The sequence below is a fragment of the Betta splendens genome, chromosome 7, assembly GCF_900634795.4.
Source record: "Betta splendens chromosome 7, fBetSpl5.4, whole genome shotgun sequence".
NCBI lineage: Eukaryota > Metazoa > Chordata > Actinopteri > Anabantiformes > Osphronemidae > Betta > Betta splendens.
Genome location: NC_040887.2, coordinates 11,856,687 through 11,877,961, shown reverse-complemented (window position 1 = coordinate 11,877,961; position 21,275 = coordinate 11,856,687). Strand labels below are relative to the sequence as shown.

Sequence of the window (21,275 nt, the reverse complement as noted above, 5' to 3'; positions counted from 1 at the left end):
AATGACGTTTCTACGCCAAAGTATGACAATGATAGACGCTGATGAAAAGAGGGAAGTTGACAAAAAGTTAAACGATGATTCCCATAGACGACCATTATAAAAAAACGATGAAAAAAGTTGAATAACGTTAAAAGTTGAAAAGCTGAAAACATAAAAAGTAATAGCCCACATCTCCTAAAGATGACACACGTTTAGAAAGTTGAACGACGATTCTACGATGAAGCGTTAAAAAGTAGATAGCAATCAAAAAAAGGGCGGAATAAGTAGAAGAAGAATAATAATAACTAGAAAAAGTAATTTCTCGAGAAATTACGTGGGAGAGCTGATCTGCTGCCGCAACGATGACAAACGCTGATTAAGCTGCTGACGTCAAAAAGTTGACTACGGCAAAACGATGAAAACGATGAAAACGAGAAAACGTTGACAAAGATTAAAACGATGACAAAAGATGGCGATTAAAAAAATGATGATTAAAAATATGACCAAGGTCATACTATGACAATATTAAAGAGATGACAATGATTCAAAAGTTGACCACGGTTAAAAGATGTCAAAGATTAAAAAGTTGACCAAGGGGCATTGTTGACAATCATAAATAAGCTGACTATCTTTTTGATTTGAAGAAAGTATTTGTAAATAATTACCTAACTGTGTAATATTTTAATAACTAGTAGAAATTTACCAGTCAGAAACAAAAATCTTGCCATTTAAGGTAATAAATTACATTGGTGCTTTTATTTTGAAAGGATTTAGAGGTTGTGTGTGGGCAATTACTAAATTATAAAATAGTCATTAGATAGTCATAATTTATCATTCAATAGCAAGAATAGCCCTATTAAAGCAAAAGATTTAGATTTAGCCCTTTCAGAATAAAAGCACCCTAATAAGTTTGAGTGGCTATTTACTGAACTCTAAAGTAGTCCCATTAACGATTGGTAAGTATTCAGAACCACAAATTTTTTAATCAATCTTGCCATTAAAGGTAATAAATTGTAATTGGTGCTTTTATTTTGAAAGGATTTAGAGGAAATGTGTGGGGGTAATAGCGTAACTGTCAATTAGTCTTTAATTACCCATTCAAAGGCAAAAACAGTGCAGTTAAAGCTAATAATTGGCATTGGTGCTTTTATTTTGAAAGGATGTAGAGGAAGCACGTGTGGGTAATTACTAAACTGTTAATCTATCTTTAAATAGTCATAATTACCCATCTAAAAGTTGAAATAATGCTATTAAAGCTAATTATTTGGCTTGGTGCTTTTATTTTGAAAGGATTTAGAGGAAGTGTGTGCTTAATTAATACACAATCCAATAGTGTAGTTGAGTAATCAGTAATAAGCATGGAACTGCTGTCTACACTGAGCATCAGCAGTTTGACCTGTCAGTCAAATCTGCAGCTGCGCCGTCGCCATGGAGACGAAAGGCGGGAAAATCAGGCTCACTCTGCTCTGTAAAAGCAGAGTTTTACCCTGTATAAACAGGCTTGTTCCAGCTAAACCATGATAGTTATCACAAAAATTATTTCATTTTACGAGTCCCAAGGCTTCAATGAGCAAATGGTGTGAATTTTATGTTTAAGGACAAAAGCTTGTAGCCACAGTCGCAATTTCAAAATATGTCTCCTCTGTTTTTTTCCCCAGACGTCTGCCGAAAATTATCATTAGAGTCAATGGGAGAATTTCGGGATCTCTCTGCGCTTTGAGGTTGATAGCGACTAAAGTATAGGTCTGAGGGTATATCCAGACACATCATTAGAAAGAAGACAAGTATGACTACGATTTAGTGAAGTAATTATGTTGATAGAGTAAAAATTGTGGCTGTAGTGACGAGTTAGAGACAGAAGTTCTGTCTTAAAAAAGCGCACCTTCTCACTGTAGCTGTGACATCACACACTCTAATTGACCCAATACACACTAATGGAAAAGCTGAAAATTTAACAAAAACCACACGATATTTAAACGCTCACAAGTCGAAAACTATAAAAGATACGAGGACGCTGATTTACACGGAGAACGTTGAAAGATGATAGACGCTTTTGACGTTGAAATGACGTTTCTACGCCAAAGTATGACGATGATAGACGCTGATGAAAAGAGGGAAGTTGACAGAAAGTTGAACGATGATTCCCATAGACGACCATTATAAAAAAACGATGAAAAAAGTTGAATAACGTTAAAAGTTGAAAAGCTGAAAACATAAAAAGTAATAGCCCACATCTCCTAAAGATGACACACGTTTAGAAAGTTGAACGACGATTCTACGATGAAGCGTTAAAAAGTAGATAGCAATCAAAAAAAGGGCGGAATAAGTAGAAGAAGAATAATAATAATAAAGACCGAAGATAACAATAGTGTGAGAGCTGTTCAGCTCTCCCACTAACTAGAAAAAGTAATTTCTCGAGAAATTACGTGGGAGAGCTGATCTGCTGCCGCAACGATGACAAACGCTGATTAAGCTGCTGACGTCAAAAAGTTGACTACGGCAAAACGATGAAAACGAGAAAACGTTGACAAAGATTAAAACGATGACAAAAGATGGCGATTAAAAAGATGATGATTAAAAAGATGACCAAGGTCATACTATGACAATATTGAAGAGATGACAATGATTCAAAAGTTGACCAAGGTTAAAAGATGTCAAAGATTAAAAAGTTGACCAAGGTGCATTGTTGACAATCATAAATAAGATGACTATCTTTTTGATTTGAAGAAAGTATTTGTAAATAATTACCTAACCGTGTAATAGTTTAATAACTAGTAGAAATTTACCAGTCAGAAAAAAAAATTGCCATTTAAGGTAATGAATTACATTGGTGCTTTTATTTTGAAAGGATTTAGAGGTTGTGTGTGGGCGATTACTAAACTATAAAATAGTCATTAGATAGTCATAATTTATCATTCAATAGCAAGAATAGCCCTATTAAAGCAAAAGATTTAGATTTAGCCCTTTCAGAATAAAAGCACCCTAATAAGTTTGAGTGGCTATTTACTGAACTCTAAAGTAGTCCCATTAACGATTGGTAAGTATTCAGAACCACAAATTTTCTAATCAATCTTGCCATTAAAGGTAATAAATTGTAATGGGTGCTTTTATTTTGAAAGGATTTAGAGGAAATGTGTGGGGGTAATAGCGTAACTGTCAATTAGTCTTTAAATAATCATAATTAACCATTCAAAGGCAAAAACGGTGCCATTAAAGCTAATAATTGGCATTGGTGCTTTTATTTTGAAAGGATGTAGAGGAAGCACGTGTGGGTAATTACTAAACTGTTAATCTATCTTTAAATAGTCATAATTACCCATCTAAAAGCAGAAATGTTGGTATTAAAGCTAATTATTTGGCTTGGTGCTTTTATTTTGAAAGGATTTAGAGGAAGTGTGTGCTTAATTACTACACAATCCAATAGTGTAGTTGAGTAATCAGTAATAAGCATGTAACTGCTGTCTACACTGAGCATCAGCAGTTTGACCTGTCAGTCAAATCTGCAGCTGCGCCGTCGCCATGGAGACAAAAGGCGGGAAAATCAGGCTCACTCTGCTCTGTAAAAGCAGAGTTTCACCCTGTATAAACAGGCTTGTTCCAGCTAAACCATAATAGTTATCACAAAGATTATTTCATTTTTCGAGTCCCAAGGCTTCAATGAGCAAATGGTGTGAATTTTATGTTTGAGGACAAACGTTTGTAGCCGCAGTCGCAATTTCAAAATACTTCTCCTCCTTGTTTTTCTCCAGACGTCTGCCAAAAATTATCATTAGAGTCTATGGGAGAATTTCAGGATCTCTCTGTGCTTTGAGGTCGATAGCGACTAAAGTATAAGTCTGAGGGTAAAGCCAGACACATCATTAGAAAGAAGACAAGTATGACTACGATTTAGTGAAATAATTACGTTCATAGAGTAAAAATTGTGGCTGTAGTGACGAGTTAGAGACAGAAGTTCTGTCTTAAAAAAGCGCACCTTCTCACTGTAGCTGTGACATCACGCACTCTAAATGACCCAATACACACTAATGGAAAAGCTGAAAATTTAACAAAAACCACACCATATTTAAACGCTCACTAGTCGAAAAGTATAGAAGATACGACAACGCTGATTTACGAGGAGAAAGTTGAGCAATGATGGACGCTTTTGAAGTTGAAATGACGTTTCTACGCCAAAGTATGACAATGATAGACGCTGATGAAAAGAGGGAAGTTGACAAAAAGTTTAACGATGATTCCCATAGACGACCATTATAAAAAAACGATGAAAAAAGTTGAATAACGTTAAAAGTTGAAAAGCTGAAAACATAAAAAGTAATAGCCCACATCTCCTAAAGATGACACACGTTTAGAAAGTTGAACGACGATTCTACGATGAAGCGTTAAAAAGTAGATAGCAATCAAAAAAAGGGCGGAATAAGTAGAAGAAGAATAATAATAATAATAAAGACCGAAGATAACAATAGTGTGAGAGCTGTTCAGCTCTCCCACTAATAAAGACCGAAGATAACAATAGTGTGAGAGCTGTTCAGCTCTCCCACTAATAAAGACCGAAGATAACAATAGTGTGAGAGCTGTTCAGCTCTCCCACTAATTAAAGTTAAGTTGGTCTGCTTCTTATCCTGTTCACCTTTGTTGTAGTGATGTCACCCCTTTCCCATATGATAGAATTCATTTTGGTGGGTACTGATAGAAACAGTTCCGTAGTCCCAGGATAAGACCCAAGCCATTTCCTTAAAATCCCATTCCACTAGAGCATGGTTTCTGTCAGCAGCCAGCCCAGTCCAGATCTCCAACGTTAACCACCATGAACCTGTAAATACCCATGATGCAATGCCTCGTTCTGTCATTATCTGGATTTGTGAACGTTTCTTTCCCCCATTTTAAGTTCTACTGGGGAACTTCCAAAGGAATGCGGCGTTGCCAACAAGTCCCCCAAGCGTTTATCCCTCCTTGAAGGACCAGTAATAGCAGCACTACAGCAGCAGGAGACATGACACACTGGTGAAACGTGAGCCCACACGTGGTAAAGGTTACAAAGTGATCATAGTTGAACTACGCCCTGAAATGTGACATTAAGGCTTAAAGTTTTGTTGAGCCATTCGTCCTCCTCATTGTCCTCTTACTGTGGAATAAGCTCAAATTGAACTGCTTTCGGACGGTTGAACGTGCACGTTCTTTCTGCTGCCGTGTCACCAGAGGTCACTTAGCACATACCTTGGCCGTGGTGTCACTTTTTATGGGGAAACCGTGTCTGCATAGCGGCGGGCGGCTAAATGTCAGCGCCACATGCGGCGTTAGCATCGGTTAGCAACGGTTAGCATCTCTGATTTCATGACTCCCACCTGCTGGGGACGAACAGCAGAATAATGTGTGATTGTGTAAGAGAGCTCAACAAGTCCAGACGTGAACGCGCTCTTCACCTTGACTGATTCACGCTTCCTTATCATCGCCGGTTCGACCTTGCAGCGGCGGGTTAAGTCCCGGGCGCCTCGCGTTTGGGAAATTATCAGTTTGGGCTGATTGATGCAGGCGACAAAGCTATAAATGCATTACTGAGATAAGACCCACAGACTAGAAGGAGGAATGTCAACATTTAGCTATTGAATTAATCCGCTGGTCAACAGAGAAGTAGCAGGAAAAATCCCAGCGCTGACGGAGCATGGGAACTTGAATCGGCCTCTAAGTCCCTCATGAGTCTTTGTCCTTGACTTCCAGCTGGCTGTGACTTAAGCCAATGGGATGCCTAGAAATAACCCCGGCTTTGCGTGGCGACGGTAAACCGAGAAAGTCTTCCACCATTTTCCATCTCCATCCATCCGTCCCCTCGGCGACGGAAAAAAGGGGAGCGGCGCCGCACCGTTCAGCCGCCGGTTGCACCGTTTGCATTTATGTAAATCCACGTCTGACTGACTGCCGGACAAGTTCGGTTTGTGTCCCCGTCGTCAGCCGTAATGTGATTATCCGCGCTCCGCGGGGGCTGAATGTGTGGAAGTTTGTGTCTTGTCATTAGGACTGTAAATGACAGGGATGCATGCGGAGAAAGAGAAAGAGCGTGGGGGGTGGAGGGGGGGGGGGGTGGAGAGTTGAGCCATACCAGGGCTTTACTGCAGGCCACAATAGCATGTGTGGTGATTGTGTTGAAGGCTTGGTATCCGGCCCCCCCCCCCCCCCCCCCCCGCTCTCGTTTCCAGAGCCTTATCCCTCCTTCTTGTGGCCCGTCACATGTCTTTGTTCTCGGGGCGAAGGTCAATTTAAAACGAAAGGAGGAGGAAAAACGCCAGCACCCTCCGCCGACGCCCTCCGTCCCTTCATTTTCTCCTCCTTCCCTCCTGTGTTCTCCTGGCAGCTCCCGGTGTCGCGCGCCGACTCGAAAAAAAACGGCGGCGCTCAGGAATTTACATCCTCGCTAATTTTAGCCATGGGTTCCTGACCAGAAAACACATCCTCCAATTTCTGTCTATATTGGTCGGCCTGCGTCTTTCCGTTGCAGTTTCTCTTAGCAGCACTCCGGGGCTTTTGCAGATTACTGTGCTCCTTGCGTCTCAGCCAGGCCCCTCCACTTTCCTATTTTTACTGCATTCTGAAAGGGGAAAGCCTGCAAGCGTCTGAATCCTAGGATCTGCTCAGATTATCCCCTTGTTCAAACAAAGCTGCTGGGACTAAATGCCTCACTAACGCATTTGAGAGGACAGTGATGAGTAAATTCCCAGATTTCCCCAACTGTGCTGTTGAGATGCGTTTGATGTCGGCGCGGGAGAAACGAGGAGGGGTGGAGTGCAGAAACACAATCCTCTGTTGACGTAAGACCCGTCTTTCTGCAGACTCTGTATATTTTGAAACGCCAGCCTAATTCACTCCACATTTCTTCTTCTAATGACGCCGCTGATGTCACTCAACACATAAAGAAATCTGTCTCTCCCAGCGTCTATAAACATCTGCTAGGTGCTTTTCAGCATGGCGCAGGTTGAATGGGGGCTTGGGTTGAGGAGGGACTCATTGAACCAACTCTGTTTTATTCCCTTTAAGTGCTTTGCTAGAACTGTTCCAAACTGAACCTGACTTCAGGGGCACCGCTGGCGCCAGTAGCTACGAAAAAGGTCACGTGGCTCGCGTTTCAGTTTGTTCCATTCCTCTGAGGTCTCTGAGGCACATGCGGAGAGGTCAATTGAATTTAATTTTGTTTAACTTTTGTTTAGACATGGTGGGTTACATAAATACGTCAATATGTGCTCTTATGCAGCACTTAAAAGTGAAAAAAGTACAAATGTGACAAGAGCAGCTACGTTATAAGTCGTAGGCATTTTTACACCATTCTATGATAGTTATGTGAAATAATGAACTAATCATTATTGTTTAAAAGAGAGGGAGCCCATTAGGACAGTTACGTTTGAGTGTTAGTACCTCTTAACATACACCAACACAAAAAAAGTCATCTTAGATGATCCTGGTTAAAAAACTGTTTCAGTCTTTCATTTGATAAAAAAAATCTGAATTAAAACCAGACACTCCTTAGATCAGCGTCTAGAGAATGTTAGCGCTGCTGCAGCTTCAATTGTGCAGCTTTCTACCAGTGGGGTTGTTGCTTGTGAATGGATGCTTTCTGGAGCATCATTAACATTTTCCTTTTTAACTGCATGGGCGGTAGAGTCTGTGGAGGACGGCTGCTTGAGCTGAAAACCAAAGCCCATCATTTTAACAGCAGTTGCATCAGGAAGAAACACACTAAAGCGCCGTGTCATTGTCCTGTTTCATCCACACACCAGGATGCATCTCTCCTTACAACTTCATGGCTCTTTTCCTTCCTGCAGGACCCCCCCCCCCCCTCTTTTTAATGTCCGCCTGTCTGCATATGTTTTGGAGGCCATTAATCGTCCCCTACACAACATGCACCCCAGTAGATAATTACGGTCATTAAACCAATTAGGGAGCACATGGAAGGAAGGTTTCAGTCAAGCCCCGAGGCCTCCCACTCCTGTGCTCCTCCACCAGGACGGCCAAGGTGGTCTGCTCAAAACCCTGGCGAAGCTTTAAATAAAGAAGGGAGTGAATTACTTCAGCCCAGCGCGGGATTAATGCAATTTCCTGTTGGTGTAGCCTTGAGAGACCTCGCCAACTGTGCTGCAGGCCAAGTAACCAGAACCATTAGGCAGCAGAAGTCCTCCACATTTTCACATCGTTTTTTATGTTGGTGTCATCGAAATATGTTTTCCTCAAAGCTATTTTGGTGTTCTGTGGCAAAGCGCAGCAAAAGACAAGTAGAGATCAGAAGTGGCAGGAAAGGGAGGGAGGAGCGGTCGATCTGCAGACAGTGGTTTTCAGCATACTCAGCCCATCATGTGATTCTAGAGCTAATATTATGGTTTCATTGTGCTTTACACAGTGGGAGTTCTGCTCGGATGAGGCTCCAACACGCGCCCATTGCTTCGTTACTGAAAGAATCGGACCTGAAACCTCCAACCACCGTCCACACGTGCAGACGAGCCACAGGAAGTCACTCGCACTTCCTCGCATGCTCTTTCGTGCTCGGACAACAATCTGTCCTTCTTTGTTTCATTTAAGTATTTCCCAGCATTCTCTGTGTTGTTTTTGGCACGTGCGTCTCTGAACTCGGCAAGGAAAGCAAAAGTGAAAGCCAGTAAAGAACAAGGAACTCCATACAGGTTTCCGTGTTGGGTTATGAATGACATGAAAAAGTGAAGTGTAGATCTTGTACTCACTCCAAAGCACACATATAAAGAAAAACATACTGTACCGAACCGTGAGATAAGATCACGATGAACACTGAACTTTTAGTTCAGCACTGGACACAGATGTTTCAAAATAAAATAATAAATGAACATAAATAAAACATAGAATAAAATAAAGTCATCAGTAAATACTAAAGTAAATAGAATCATATATGTTGTCTCAGTATGAATTCATAATTATTAAATGTTTTTGTAAACCGTTTTGTTTGTATTTTGAAGAAGGTATTTTTGTCTCTTTATTGTTATTTTATGTCATTTCAGACAATTTCTCATTTTAAAGCTGTGGATCTGCTTATGAAGTTGCTTTATGCACTTTGACCACTAGATGTCGCTAAACGCCCTCTCCTCCTTTTACAGATTTTTCACAGATACAAAAAAGCAAAAACAAAAAAAAAATTTCATGCTGATTTTATAGCAGGTACGAACTGAAGAAACTGAGAGAAACAGCTCAGAAAAGGTGAGTAATGTGTGTTTATATTAAATTATGTTATTATGTTATTAAGTGTGTAGGGCCCGGGTAGAAACTGAAGTTATGTGTTTAACACACACAAACATTATTGAATAGTCTACAAAAACTGCTCAAAGTACAGAAAATGGTTTCAGTGCTGCTGGACTAGGACGACTGTCAAGGCCGCATTTGCTCCACATCTGCATAAAATTAACTCGTAATTCACCAACGAATTCAAATCGCACCACTTCAAAACGCCAATCTGACGATTAACTAAATGTATTCCCCACAAATGTTTTGAAATAAATATACCTTGTTTGCTGAGCAGCCAGACGGAACAAACTGGCAGCTTGTACAAAGGAGACTCGCCTGAAGTTTCCATGCACTTTTACAACGAGAGTAAAACAGACGGGCGGAAATGTATTGAATTTGTCTACTTTGACTGTTTTTATCTATGGGAACTAACAGACTAATAAATCATTTGAGCTGATGTAGCCTCAGCATCATGATCATCTTTGGCCTTTTTTTATTTAGCTGTGGTGAGCTACCATTAGAACATGAGGCATTTACAGGCTGAACTCTGTAACTGAGGTTCTGTAATCCTCCTCCACCATCGTCTGTCACTGCTGTTGGACGCCTCTGAACCTTCATCTGTGGGTCCTGTACATTGTATTGTAAAAAAACTAATTTCTTTTAAGCTTGTATTTCACTCTGGTGAATCACTTTTACAATGTCACAAGCCTTGTGCTATGGAAAAAACCGTTGTTAAGCTCATAGATCTATGAACTGTAAGTCCCACTAGAACCACAATAGGGTTTGCTTAGATTTTCTGTCATGTGGACCCCTCAGAACCAGTTTGTATCACGTCTCCCAGTTTACACACACCCTAACACTTACTGGTTCTCCACTATTGGACCAGTGTGTCAGGTTTTCGTTCTTGGTTTTATTTTGAAAGGACTCTTCTGTTTTTGATCCCAGTTTCCGGTTTTATTTTGTAAACACTTCCGTTTCCCATCACACCACAGCCGTTCCCGCTTCACTCCCGGTCCTCATTACACTCACCTGTTTTGTATCAGTGATCTTTTCCGTGTATTTAACCACCACCTGTCACATTGGTTCTCTGCCAGATCGCTGTTTACTGAGTCATTGTTCTCACGCTCCAGCATTCGTCTTGTTCAGCTTACCCCGTTATCGAACCTGTTACGTTTTTGATCTTTGCTTCTCGTCTGATCCTGACCACCCTCGTAAGTCACTCTGTTACTGGACTCTGCTCGTTTCTGGACCTGTCTACGCCCGCCGATTCTGTTCCCGTGATCTGAGCCCTTTCTGGTTTTGACTCCCGCCTGTCCTCGGACCCGATTTTGCCTAAGCCCTATGGTGTTGCTACTCCGTGAATGACCTGGACCGTTTTGTGACCTGGATTCTGTCATTAAAGACTTTCTTAACTATATCCACTGTCTACCGAGTCCTCGCTGTGCATGTGGGTCCGTTCATCTGCCGTTCCGTGACACAGTGTCAGCAGGAAGCTGTATCTTCTAACGCTTCTTGACTGTAGCCACTGTAAATGTTTTCCATGCCGACACCTGTTGTGTTGATTGTGTAACAACTGATGTTGTTGGTTGGATTATAAAGCATATTGCTGACAGTAGTTGTACTGTAGTTGTCGTTACCATGGGTTATGTGCTGTCTGATCTCTGCTTGGATGCGCTGAAGCATGAGTCTGCCACGTCAACAGATTGTTCATATTAACTTTTTTGCACAAGAGAGGAGCAGTTTTTGGACCATGTAGTTTGTCTGATTTGCCTCAAACTTACTTCATTTCAGGGTTTGATGGTTGTGTGCACAATAATCAGTCAATTTTAACTGGATTATGGACGCAATCAAAAACTAGGACTGGGATGGCGCGCCTGGAGTAACTGGTCTAACTGATGCATGGGAGAGCCCACAGTCCCACGTGTTTTCTTCTCTCAGTCAAAAAGTCATTTTAAATTTAATGTAAATTATAATATATAAAAATCATAAATACATTTTAATTTACAGTTAAATTTAGGTGCTAATTTGTGGTATAATTCATTGTTTTGCTGTTCAGTTTTGTGACTTGTTGGTGACGAAGTTCTGCAATTCAGAGTTTATTAAATTTATTTGTCTTTAATGGAAGAAGAAGCCATTAAATTGATTTTTAACAGAGAAAATACCATTTTTAATCTAAGGTTAGAGCGTAATTAGACTAATACTTAATATATTGACTTTATTATTATAAATACAGTTACTTATTCCAAGTGAGCAAATATTTGTCCCATCAATTATAAATAGACTAAGTGTGTTGGCAGGAAAATTGTAAAGAGGTGATTATGAGTCATCTCCATCAATGAGTCATCTCCATCAAACGTTTTAGTAATTATGCAGTAACACAGCTGTTTCATCAATTATCTGTGTAATTAAAGCTCTGTTTGAACATGTTCAGCCGTGAGCTGCTCCTGAACTGAATCGCTCAGATTGTCTGCATCTTCTCTGACCAAAATACCAGCAGCACAATGTTCAAGTTTAAAATTTCCACCCTGACCTGGGGTTCGTACTTAGATCAGAACTTGACTAATTTGGAATAACTTGAATATGGTACTTGTGGTTCAAGTCAGCGTTTTGCTTTCAGTTTACATTATCCATAAAGAGTTATGATTTAAATTACAGTATCGCAACTGTGCACTCAAGTGGTCACTCTGGACTTTGGCACCACATTCTAACAGGGTGGATTTCTGCTCTTGCATCTATAACCTCAGGGAGTGCAGCCAAACCACGCTGAGTTCTGATATTAAACATGAGACGTGATTCTTAAGGATGTGCATTTTTACTCGGCGCCCGCTGACCAGCAGTGAAGGACTTTACTGGTTGGGTCCAAGTGAGAAAATATGAAGCTGCATGGGTCTATAAAAGTCATGGTCTGTCAGTGTGACCATGTTAAAGGAATGAAATATAACCTGAAGAAAACACTGAAAAAAAGACAGAAAGAACAAAAATCCATGTTACAACCCGAGTTACAGTGACCTCTAGTGGATGCATTGATCATGACAGGCTTATGGGATCAAGGTGAGTTTTTAAACAACTGCTATTAAGATAATATAAATACAAAAAGTTGAATGGCTCTCAGTAAAAAAAAAACAACTTCATTTGCTCTAGACAATATAATGGAATATTTCTTTTTCCTCAAAAATTAAAAAAATCCCATGTTGAGGTTTTGGTCTAGTTTCTTTTCCTGCACAGTGAAAAATGTATATTTAATGTTACTAGATAATGGGTGAGGTGCTCCTATGACAGCCCAGTGTTGATGTTTTGGAGCATTTTGACACACACCTTGATAATAAGCCCTATCATACGATGGATGGAACGGAGCACATCCACTGATTGCACCGACACCATTACAGAACAGCCGGCGAGTACAATAGATGTTGGCCTTATCTCTGTTCACTGACACCAAACACAGGTACTGGTCAAATAGACTCCTAACATCTAATTTCTGACTGTATATGTACAAACATACTGTCCTGGTGGAACTTCACTGATTATAAATGAAGTGCTTTTACAGACTTTAATCATTCAGCTGCTTTAAAACTGCTGCACTGAGCGTTTCTCTTTGCAGAATCCCGAACATTTTTCAGTTTTGACTCGCAGTATACAGTAATAAAGCTTGGCTGATAATCAGATGAACTCCCACATACCGCTGGGCTCTGCTTCCCGTCCTCCTTTCTGTGATGATACCAAGGCTGGGCTTCTCTGAGTGGATGCAGGTGACGAGAAACAATGGAAAAACAAGACATGAAGACACAGGAGCGATAAATCATTTCAAAAAGGAACCCAACTCAAAACGATTTAGTTGCTTTAGAAGCACAGCTATTTAGGCTACGCGCCTGCAACGCAAGCACCAAACCAAACATCACGACTTGGCAGCATAAACAAAAAGCACAATTTCACGTGTAATTTGCATACAAGCTGCAGTATGTGGAGCCTGTGGGAATCATCCGTTACTGACAGGCATCCAAATCCCACTCTGCCTCAATGGACCACAGAAATGAATGTTGCTGAATGTCTGTGGTGTCTCAGCAAGGGGAATTATTGTAATGCATGCTTGTATGACCCCCCCTTCCTCATCTACTGGCCAAAATCACAGATTCACATCTAATCAAAATCATGTTGCTGAGGAGAGGCTTTGAACAGACCAAAGATTTGGTCACAGAAGGATGTGAGTAATAAAGCGAGTTGTATGGAGCGTATAACATCTGTACGAAGGCGGCAGCACAACAAACACCACGGAGGCGTAGTTATGGTTGAAATGTGATTAATTGGCTTTTCTACAACACGTGGAAACAGTCAAGAACTGACATCATGGTGCACGTCACAGAGCAGAGCGTTCCCCTCATCTGCCACTAGAGGGCAGTCTGCTCCTAACAAGGAACAGTGTGTCTCTTTATAGGCCGGAGTCTCTCCAAATAGTTCAGAGGGCTTCACTATAAGGAGCTTCAGAATATTTAAGCGTAAAGTGTTAAGTGTGTGATCTTGCCTTTTGTCTTCCTCCTCGGATCCTCGCTGTGTTTACTGAACATTTGCTTGAGGTTCATGGTTGGTTGATGTGTTTTTTCAATGTGCCAACATTTAGACTGAATCACGAGGTATTTAAAATGAAAAGCTGCATGTTGCTGTCATCTTTGCAGCCCACAAAGGGAGTCCTCTGACACTTCAAGCTAGCCATGTTGTTCAGCGAGGTTCCTCTGATAACTTCTCAACGAGGGTACCACATAAAAGAAGAGAAATGTGCCAGATAGCGCAACGTCATCGCACCAGCGCAGCTCTCACCTCAGCTGAGCTCTCTTTGAATGGTGGGATCTGCTAAGTTTACCTGTGCCATGTTTCCTTTCCTTTCTCCATCTCGGCGTGAAGAAAAAAAAAAAAAAAAGTAAAACCTCCGGGAGCATCGAGCGGCTTGGTTGCCATGGCAACAAGATTTCCCCCCACGATGGAGGCAAGGGCGCTGTTGTCACGGATGATGTCAGCGATGCCCCGTTTACATTACTCCATAGTGCCACGAGGAATCCGAGGCAGACGCTGTGTCTGAAGTGCAGGAGGCAGCGTTAACAAGGTCACAGGAGACGCCTGATGATGTGCGTAATGTGTGTTATCAAGTTTATACGTCTAAGGAGAAACATTACAGACCAGACCTAAGTAGCAGAGGGAACTCCTGTCCTTTGCTTGATGCATACTGCTGTAGATGCAGCCGTTATCTGTGTTTTAGAGCCAGACTTCTGACATGCATCTCCGTCATGAAGCCCACAGGGAGAGTTTCCTCCATCCAGGATGGTGAGAGACTAGAGGAGGAGGAGAACAGGACAAGCGAAGGGGAGGAGATTGGGAGTCGTCAGCAAACAGGCATTCATGCTTTCTCCCTCTCTGTCCCCCCTCCTCACTCCTTGTCTGTGTCGCTCTCTCACCTCTCCTCTCCTGCACAGAGAAGTCAGCTTGCAGCTCATCTGCCACCCAGTCTCTCTTCCCCCCCGTCCTCAGTTCCCTACTTTCCTTTGCTCCTTCTGCAGACTCTGTGTCCGTCACCTTGGTGCTCATCCTCCTCATCCTCGCCACACCATGGTGAACAGATAGCTGCCCGGCCGTCCTGAGACCATGGGTGCCTGCCTCTGCAAAGGTCACACAGGTCAGTGCCTAAGTCCGCCTGTCTGTTAATGCGTGCGCGTGTGTCCGTTTGAAGGCTGCATCAACCTGTAGGAGTAAAACGGCACAAACCCACTGCTTAGGGTGACTTTGAATCGTGAACGTGTTCAGTCAGAAAGTCATTTTGGTGAACAGGCGAGTCTTGAGAGCGACAGGTTGATGGGAGAGATGGGAGGATTGTGGGGGACAGCAGTGGCTTCAGGATATCGCTCATCCTTTAAAAGCTCTTCTGCAGTTTGTCGTGACTTGAGCATGTGATTCTGGTTGCAGTTTTCTGTCTCATGCACGTGCTCCGTCACTGTCTACAGAGGTGTTTGGGTTAAATACCTGCTGTACGCCTCAGCTGGAGGGCCTCCTAGGAGTGGAGGAAAGTGAGGGGTCCTGCGCAAAAACAAGTTAACTTGAGTCATCAGCTTTTTTTTTAATTTGCAAACAACTTGCAAAGTGGTCGGCGCAGGATGTTTCGGACAACATCCCGTTCTGAACCTCCACCTCCAGCATCAGTCTGTGACACGTTTTGCCAGACAATGCGTTGCGTGGTTTTCTGCCGGAAGGAGGAGCGGAGGTCTCAAGCTGTGGGTAAAGAAGGAAGACATCTGTGTTTGTCTGAGAGTGTGTGTGTGTGTGTGTGTGTGTGTGTGTGTGTGTGTGTGTGTGTGTGTGGACTAGAGTCAGAGCGATCTAACCCCGGGAGGACCTGAGGCTGTGCTCAGGACAGATGATACGGTTTCTCGACACACTAATATGATCTCATGACTCACATTTGTGTGTGTGCACGCGCTGCTGACTGTGACTTAAGTAAATGAAAAGCTATCACTCGCCTCCTGTTGCTGTGGCGTTGCTGTGGCGTTTCCATAGCGACGGCCCATTGTCTTGACAACCACTCCCGGGGGAAACCCTAGGCGTGTTTGTGTTTCTGCGTGTGTGTGTGAGACTGACCTTTCTAATGACGTCGGTCCTCCATCGCTCTGACCTGCACTTTATCTGCTGTTGTCATTCACACGAGCGCCGTCGCCATCGTGTTTAAAGCCACCGGGGAGAGTCCAAGGCTCCAGCTTTGACCTGCTCCCTGTACTCTGTGCTTTCATCCATTTCATCCATGAGCCTCGTCGGACCCCTGGCCGTTAGAGGGGGGGGGCTTTATAGACACGCACGTACTCTGGCTATTCACCTACAGATGTGTGATTCCCCACAGAGCTCCATCTTCCCATGACAGTCCTGCAGGACCAGACTGAGGAGGGTCAGCCGTCCTCTGTCAAGGTTAGTGAACGCTGCTCTGAACGTCCGTGGAAAGAGTTTTTGTCCTCAAGAGCCCTTGTATTCTAACTCTGACCTGCCTGCATGCTTCAAGTGAGACTTCGCTGGTTTTCAACCTGCACTCTAGATTCTGCTTGGGGAACATTTTAATGGGTTTTTAATTTCCCTCTGCCTCATATTAAAATATGACAGCTTCCTTCCCAAATGTAACAAGGTGACGTCACCTGGAGAGGTTTTGGCTCCAGAAGAGCAGGCAGAATAAAAAAAAAAAAAACACTTGTTTGAGCAGAACAAGTTTCCAGCTACAAGATAGAGATATTCTAATAAAGCTGTTAGAACGGCAAATGAGCTGTTCTGTCTGTGATACTTTTATTAGCAAGCGTAGACGGAAAGAGAGGCTCCATGTGCTGGTTAATATCTCCTTCACACATAACATGCTCATCCAGGCGCCATCACACTTTCCATGCAGACTTCTGGGGAGAAATTTCCCGTCTTTAATCAACATGATTACAAGCTCTTCATATGGAGCAGCTAAAAAAACACAGACAAAACCAAGAAGTGAATGTTGTGCAGCTGCACTAATGAAATGAGTGAAAGGATGAGTAACGGCCATTGCAGTATTTTTGTGTATTTATTGTAGGACGCTGTGTTTAAACTCACCTGGATCACAAACGCAAAGCTTCAGTTCAAAGATGTGGAGTTACAATAGGAACTTCTTAAATATTGATGCTATTTCGTATCAGTGAAGTGTCTTGTCTGTGACAACAGAGAGTGTAATAATATTAATAAACCTCCTGATGTGTTTTTGTTTTTGCTCTTAGGTAATTTTACACTCTAGTGGTTTTATTGCAGAATATTATCGTTTGTAAAAGTTCATTTCAAATCATTTCCAGCAGTTTGACTTTGAACCGTGCGCCACTGATGTGTGAGAATGTACCTGCGATCCCATTTCCCTGAAACGCTTGAAGGTTTCAGACTATCACTTCTGTGCAGTGCCGCTTCTCCTTCCATACAGATCAGCCACAACCACATGGTCCGGTCCACCGGCAGCAGAAGAAAACCGCTGGACTGTGTGTCTATATCTGTGTTATAGCTGATTCGGGTAATTTGGCTCCACTGTTCCACAGCTTCACCATCAGTGTTCACCAGTTTTCCTCTCTTCTCTGTGCAGGAAAGTCAGACTCCATCCAACGGCAGCGTAGCAGATAAGAGCAGTCGCTATGACATCGCTGAGCTGGCCACCTCCTCCTTGATAGGTGAGACTGGACACACACACACACACACACACACACACACACACACACACACACACACACACACACACACACACACACACACATTTGCAAAAAGGAAGCTGCGATCATGTTGTGAACCCCCCATGGCTCTAATGCCATTTATTGAAACCCCGCTGTCCCTCATCCATGGTAAGACATGGATGAGCCCAGACACAGACACAAGTTAATAATGAGGAACATGTCTGACTGTGGCTTCCTCTGCTCTTCCTCCTCTTTTATCATCTCCTTCCCTCCATCCTGCGCCTGTCTGCCTCATCTCGCCTGCTTCCCCCTCTCGCTCTGTGCAGGGGGATAATTATCTGAGCCAGTGTGTTCTGCCTTGCTGAACCTTCCCCACTAAAGGCGCCTTTATTACCCTCACAGTACAATTATGAAGGCCAGGAAAGCCTCGTGAATGTGTTAGACAAATATAGACGTTTACGCAGACGTCTGAGAAGCTGACACCTGCTTTGGCAGTGACATAATTGGTCTATTAAGAAAATGAAATGATTTAATCACTTGTCAGACACCATTTTAATTGGCTGTGGACTCTGTGCCGCAACTGCTTCCAAATCACAGTGTGCAAACTCATGGGTAAATATAACTGAGTTAGAAGGATATGGTGGAGACATTACTACCTTTATGTTTGTAATATTGTGATGTAATGCTTGATATGTCAGCGTGATACGCTTTTATCAACAGCGGAACCACTGCTCCTAGAGAATGAGGTGTTCATTCGATTCCGCAAATGAGATGAAGATGGGTTTCAGGCAAATAATGGTCATTAAATGAAATGGATTTACGGCGTCTGCTTAAGTTTCACATCATCTTGATTAAAAAGTTGCCTTGAAAGTGCTTGGTGTTGTGATGGCAGCTCACCTTGGTTGGATTAGGAGGCATTCAGGTAGGCATTCAGCGTGAATGAGGCAGGACACTGGGAACCATTTGCACAGTTGTTGATGAGAATGCGCGTTTGTTGCATTTGTTTGGTTTGTGGCTGCCAGGTTTACAGAAAACGCTTCGCTCCAGGCGGTTTTGCATGTGTGGCCTCTGTCTGGGCTTCTCCAGGCTCCTCTCTCGGTCCAAAGACACGCAGTCAGGTTAGTCGGACCGTTGAAATTGCTCTCAGGCGCGAGTGTTTAATGTGTCGCTGACCCACTTTTCTCCAGAACCACCCAGTAAATGACTTTTTCGAGCGCATTGTCACCTGCACTGCTCCTTACGGTAACCGGAATGTTAGCATTTCTGCTAACGAGTTCAAGCCTTCTTAATTGCAAACAATCATCAGTGAAGTTTCCCACTCTGTTAGGTTTACATAAAAAGATGACGAGTCCAGTGTGCAGCAGCCCCTGGAGCTGCAAATAGCCTTTACATACTGTACACCAGCAACAATAAACACTCTATTGACCCGCTGGGTGCTGCAAAAGCTAATGTGCCGCTCCTTCGCACCGTGAGCAGTAAACCTCAGACATTCTGTTTGGAAACCGACGCTTGCTGCTGTGCGCGCATGCAGCGTGATGCACGTAAACACGGCCTCGCTGGCATCAGGAGCTGCAACCGAGACGTCAGTGGGCGTCGCAGCGTGCAAACACGCCGTCTCTGATGAAAATACCGCGTCGTGATGTTTTTCTGTTTTTTTTTTTTTTTCTGGCTGTCAGCTCTCCTCCGTTTAGCTGCTTCTGTTTCTCACTTGGACATAATCTCCCCTTTGCGTCCGTTCCCTGTTTATCTCATCTCCTGCCATGTTCTGCTGTCATCCTGTCCTGACATTTATCAACTTTCCTCCTGTAATTTCTCACCTTAACCTTTAATAGCGGTTCTGTTTTTCCACCTTTTTGCCGTCGTAACCTTTGGTTCTGGTCCGTCTGCATAGATTAATTTTCCTGTCCGGTATTCATTTTGGGAGACCTTTCTAACCTCGTCTCTTGAGATTAAAGAAGCGATGGCTTCTCTCGCTTTGTCCAAGGATTCTACGGGTCATGAATAACATATTACTATCAGAAGAGAGCGCCAGCAACTCCAATAAATGAAAAAAAATCAAATGAATATGATCACTAATCTGAGCTCTGGTGTGAGTTGACTCTAAAACACCTCCCCCCACTATTAAAGCCACAATAAGTTCACACTAGCCTGTTCTTGTTGTCTTTTCTATCCAGTAAGTAATAACCAGGAGATCGTAAGCTGTGACCTACGTCACCTTTGTGGTTATTACACTCTCCTTTTTCAATCTTCTCTCCTCATGGAGCACTGCATTATTGCTGTTACACGAACAGGAGGAGGTTCTTTAGATTTTTATCTCTCTGACGTCTCACTATCTATTTCCACATTCCACACACAACGATTTTTAATATATATTTCATCCTTTCACCTATTTAACACCATTTCACGCTTGTCCCTTTTCGGGGTTTTTTTTTTTATCAGCATTTCTCCTTCCTTCCTCTTCACACACTCTGTGTTCTGTACATCCCCAGTGTTCTGCTGTGTCCTTTTCCTCTATAAGTCCAATCCACTGTGTAACGCTGCGTCCCTTCTGCCTTTAGGCCTGGTGGCCACGATAAAGGAGCACATCACCAAGCCAACAGCGATGGCCCAGGGGCGCGTGGCTCACCTGATCGAGTGGAAGGGCTGGGGCGGCGGGGGGGAGGCCGCTCGGCAGGGCCGCGCATGGAGCGGGGCCTGGAGCAAAGGGGGCGGCAGCTGGGGGGGCGCCGAGCTGCAGGAGGACGAGCAGTTCTACTCCCAGATGACGGACGAGATCAAGGAGGCGCGCTTCGCCGCAGGTGAGACGGGCGGAGCCCGCGCGGCCCCCTGTGGGCGTCGCCCCAAATCAATAACCCTCATCGTTCTCCCACGGCGGCCATGTCAAATCTATCAGAGGGACTCCGCTTGCTGGGAAGCGGGGGTCGACCTCAAGATCCTTTCCCTTCGCAGGTGTAGCAGAGCAGTTCGCGCTGGCCGAGGCTGCCATGAACGTGTGGTCCATGCACGACGGCTTAGAGCAGCCCTCCACCAGCCTCCAAGGTACGACACGCCGCTGACGCTTTCATTCTGTCACATTCTATGAGGTTCCATTCTTCTTCATGCTCCTCCGCAGCGCAGGGCCACTTCCTGTCCCAGTTCCTGCTGGACGGCGGCAGCGTCGGCGTCCCGCAGCACCTGTTCAGCGTCCACGCCCAGACGCAGGCTCAGCGGGGGGAGGGGCTCCGCTTCGAGGAGGGGGGCGCCGTGACGTCAGAGGCGGCCGTGCGCCACGTGGACAGCAGCTCGCTGTCCGAGGACGACGTCTTTTACAACTAGTGCTGACGGGAGTGATGGCGCAGTGTCTGAAACGAGCCTCGCTGTCTGAGAGGTCTCGACCACCAGCAACGACTGATTCCCAAACACACACACACACACTGGCGTCTATGAGGAAAAACAGGTGACTCCTGAACTGGATTTAAGGACCTGATCTTCAGATCCAAGACTTGAACTGTATTATTTCCCCCCTTTCTGAATGTACATAGTTCCACTGTTATATTAAAATTTTTAAATCAATGAACATGGAAAACTTTCATATGTAGAACTCAAGTGCTGTAAATATCTTGTTATAAAATCTCATTTAAATTTATTGTACGTGCTGTATGAGGCTGCTCCGTTCTTTTTTTTAACAGATATAACATTTAAATGTGGTGAAGGCTCACAAGTATAACTGCATGACCGAACGCGTGTCTCAGCTTTCAGGCTACAACAAAGCAGACGGCTGCAGCAGCCTTGATTCAGGCTTTTGACGCCAGCAGGTGAGCAGCGTGTAGGAAAACAGAGCGGGGGGAGGAGGAGACCACTGAACAATGTTGCTATTTCAGTGCAGGTTTACACAAA

General features: G+C 43.5%; 1 protein-coding gene across 1 annotated transcript; it reads left to right on the top strand.

Annotated features, from left to right (window-relative positions):
* Nucleotides 1-14,595: 14,595 nt before the first annotated feature.
* Nucleotides 14,596-21,038, top strand: fam131c (family with sequence similarity 131 member C). The gene is made up of 6 exons (XM_029157394.3): nucleotides 14,596-14,869; nucleotides 16,082-16,146; nucleotides 17,315-17,399; nucleotides 19,958-20,197; nucleotides 20,349-20,438; nucleotides 20,512-21,038. The coding sequence occupies exons 1-6, from the start codon at nucleotides 14,839-14,841 to the stop codon at nucleotides 20,712-20,714; spliced, it is 714 nt and encodes a 237-aa protein (XP_029013227.1). The 5' UTR covers nucleotides 14,596-14,838; the 3' UTR covers nucleotides 20,715-21,038.
* The last annotated feature ends 237 nt before the right edge of the window (nucleotides 21,039-21,275 follow it).

What these genes read in the sequence shown, in the direction of transcription:
- fam131c (XM_029157394.3), top strand. Translation starts at nt 14,839, where the DNA reads ATGGGTGCCTGCCTCTGCAAAGGTCACACAG. An exon ending in GTCAGCCGTCCTCTGTCAAG is followed by an intron (nt 16,147 to 17,314) that starts GTTAGTGAACGC and finishes TTCTCTGTGCAG; the next exon opens with GAAAGTCAGACTCCATCCAA. An exon ending in GGAGGCGCGCTTCGCCGCAG is followed by an intron (nt 20,198 to 20,348) that starts GTGAGACGGGCG and finishes TTCCCTTCGCAG; the next exon opens with GTGTAGCAGAGCAGTTCGCG.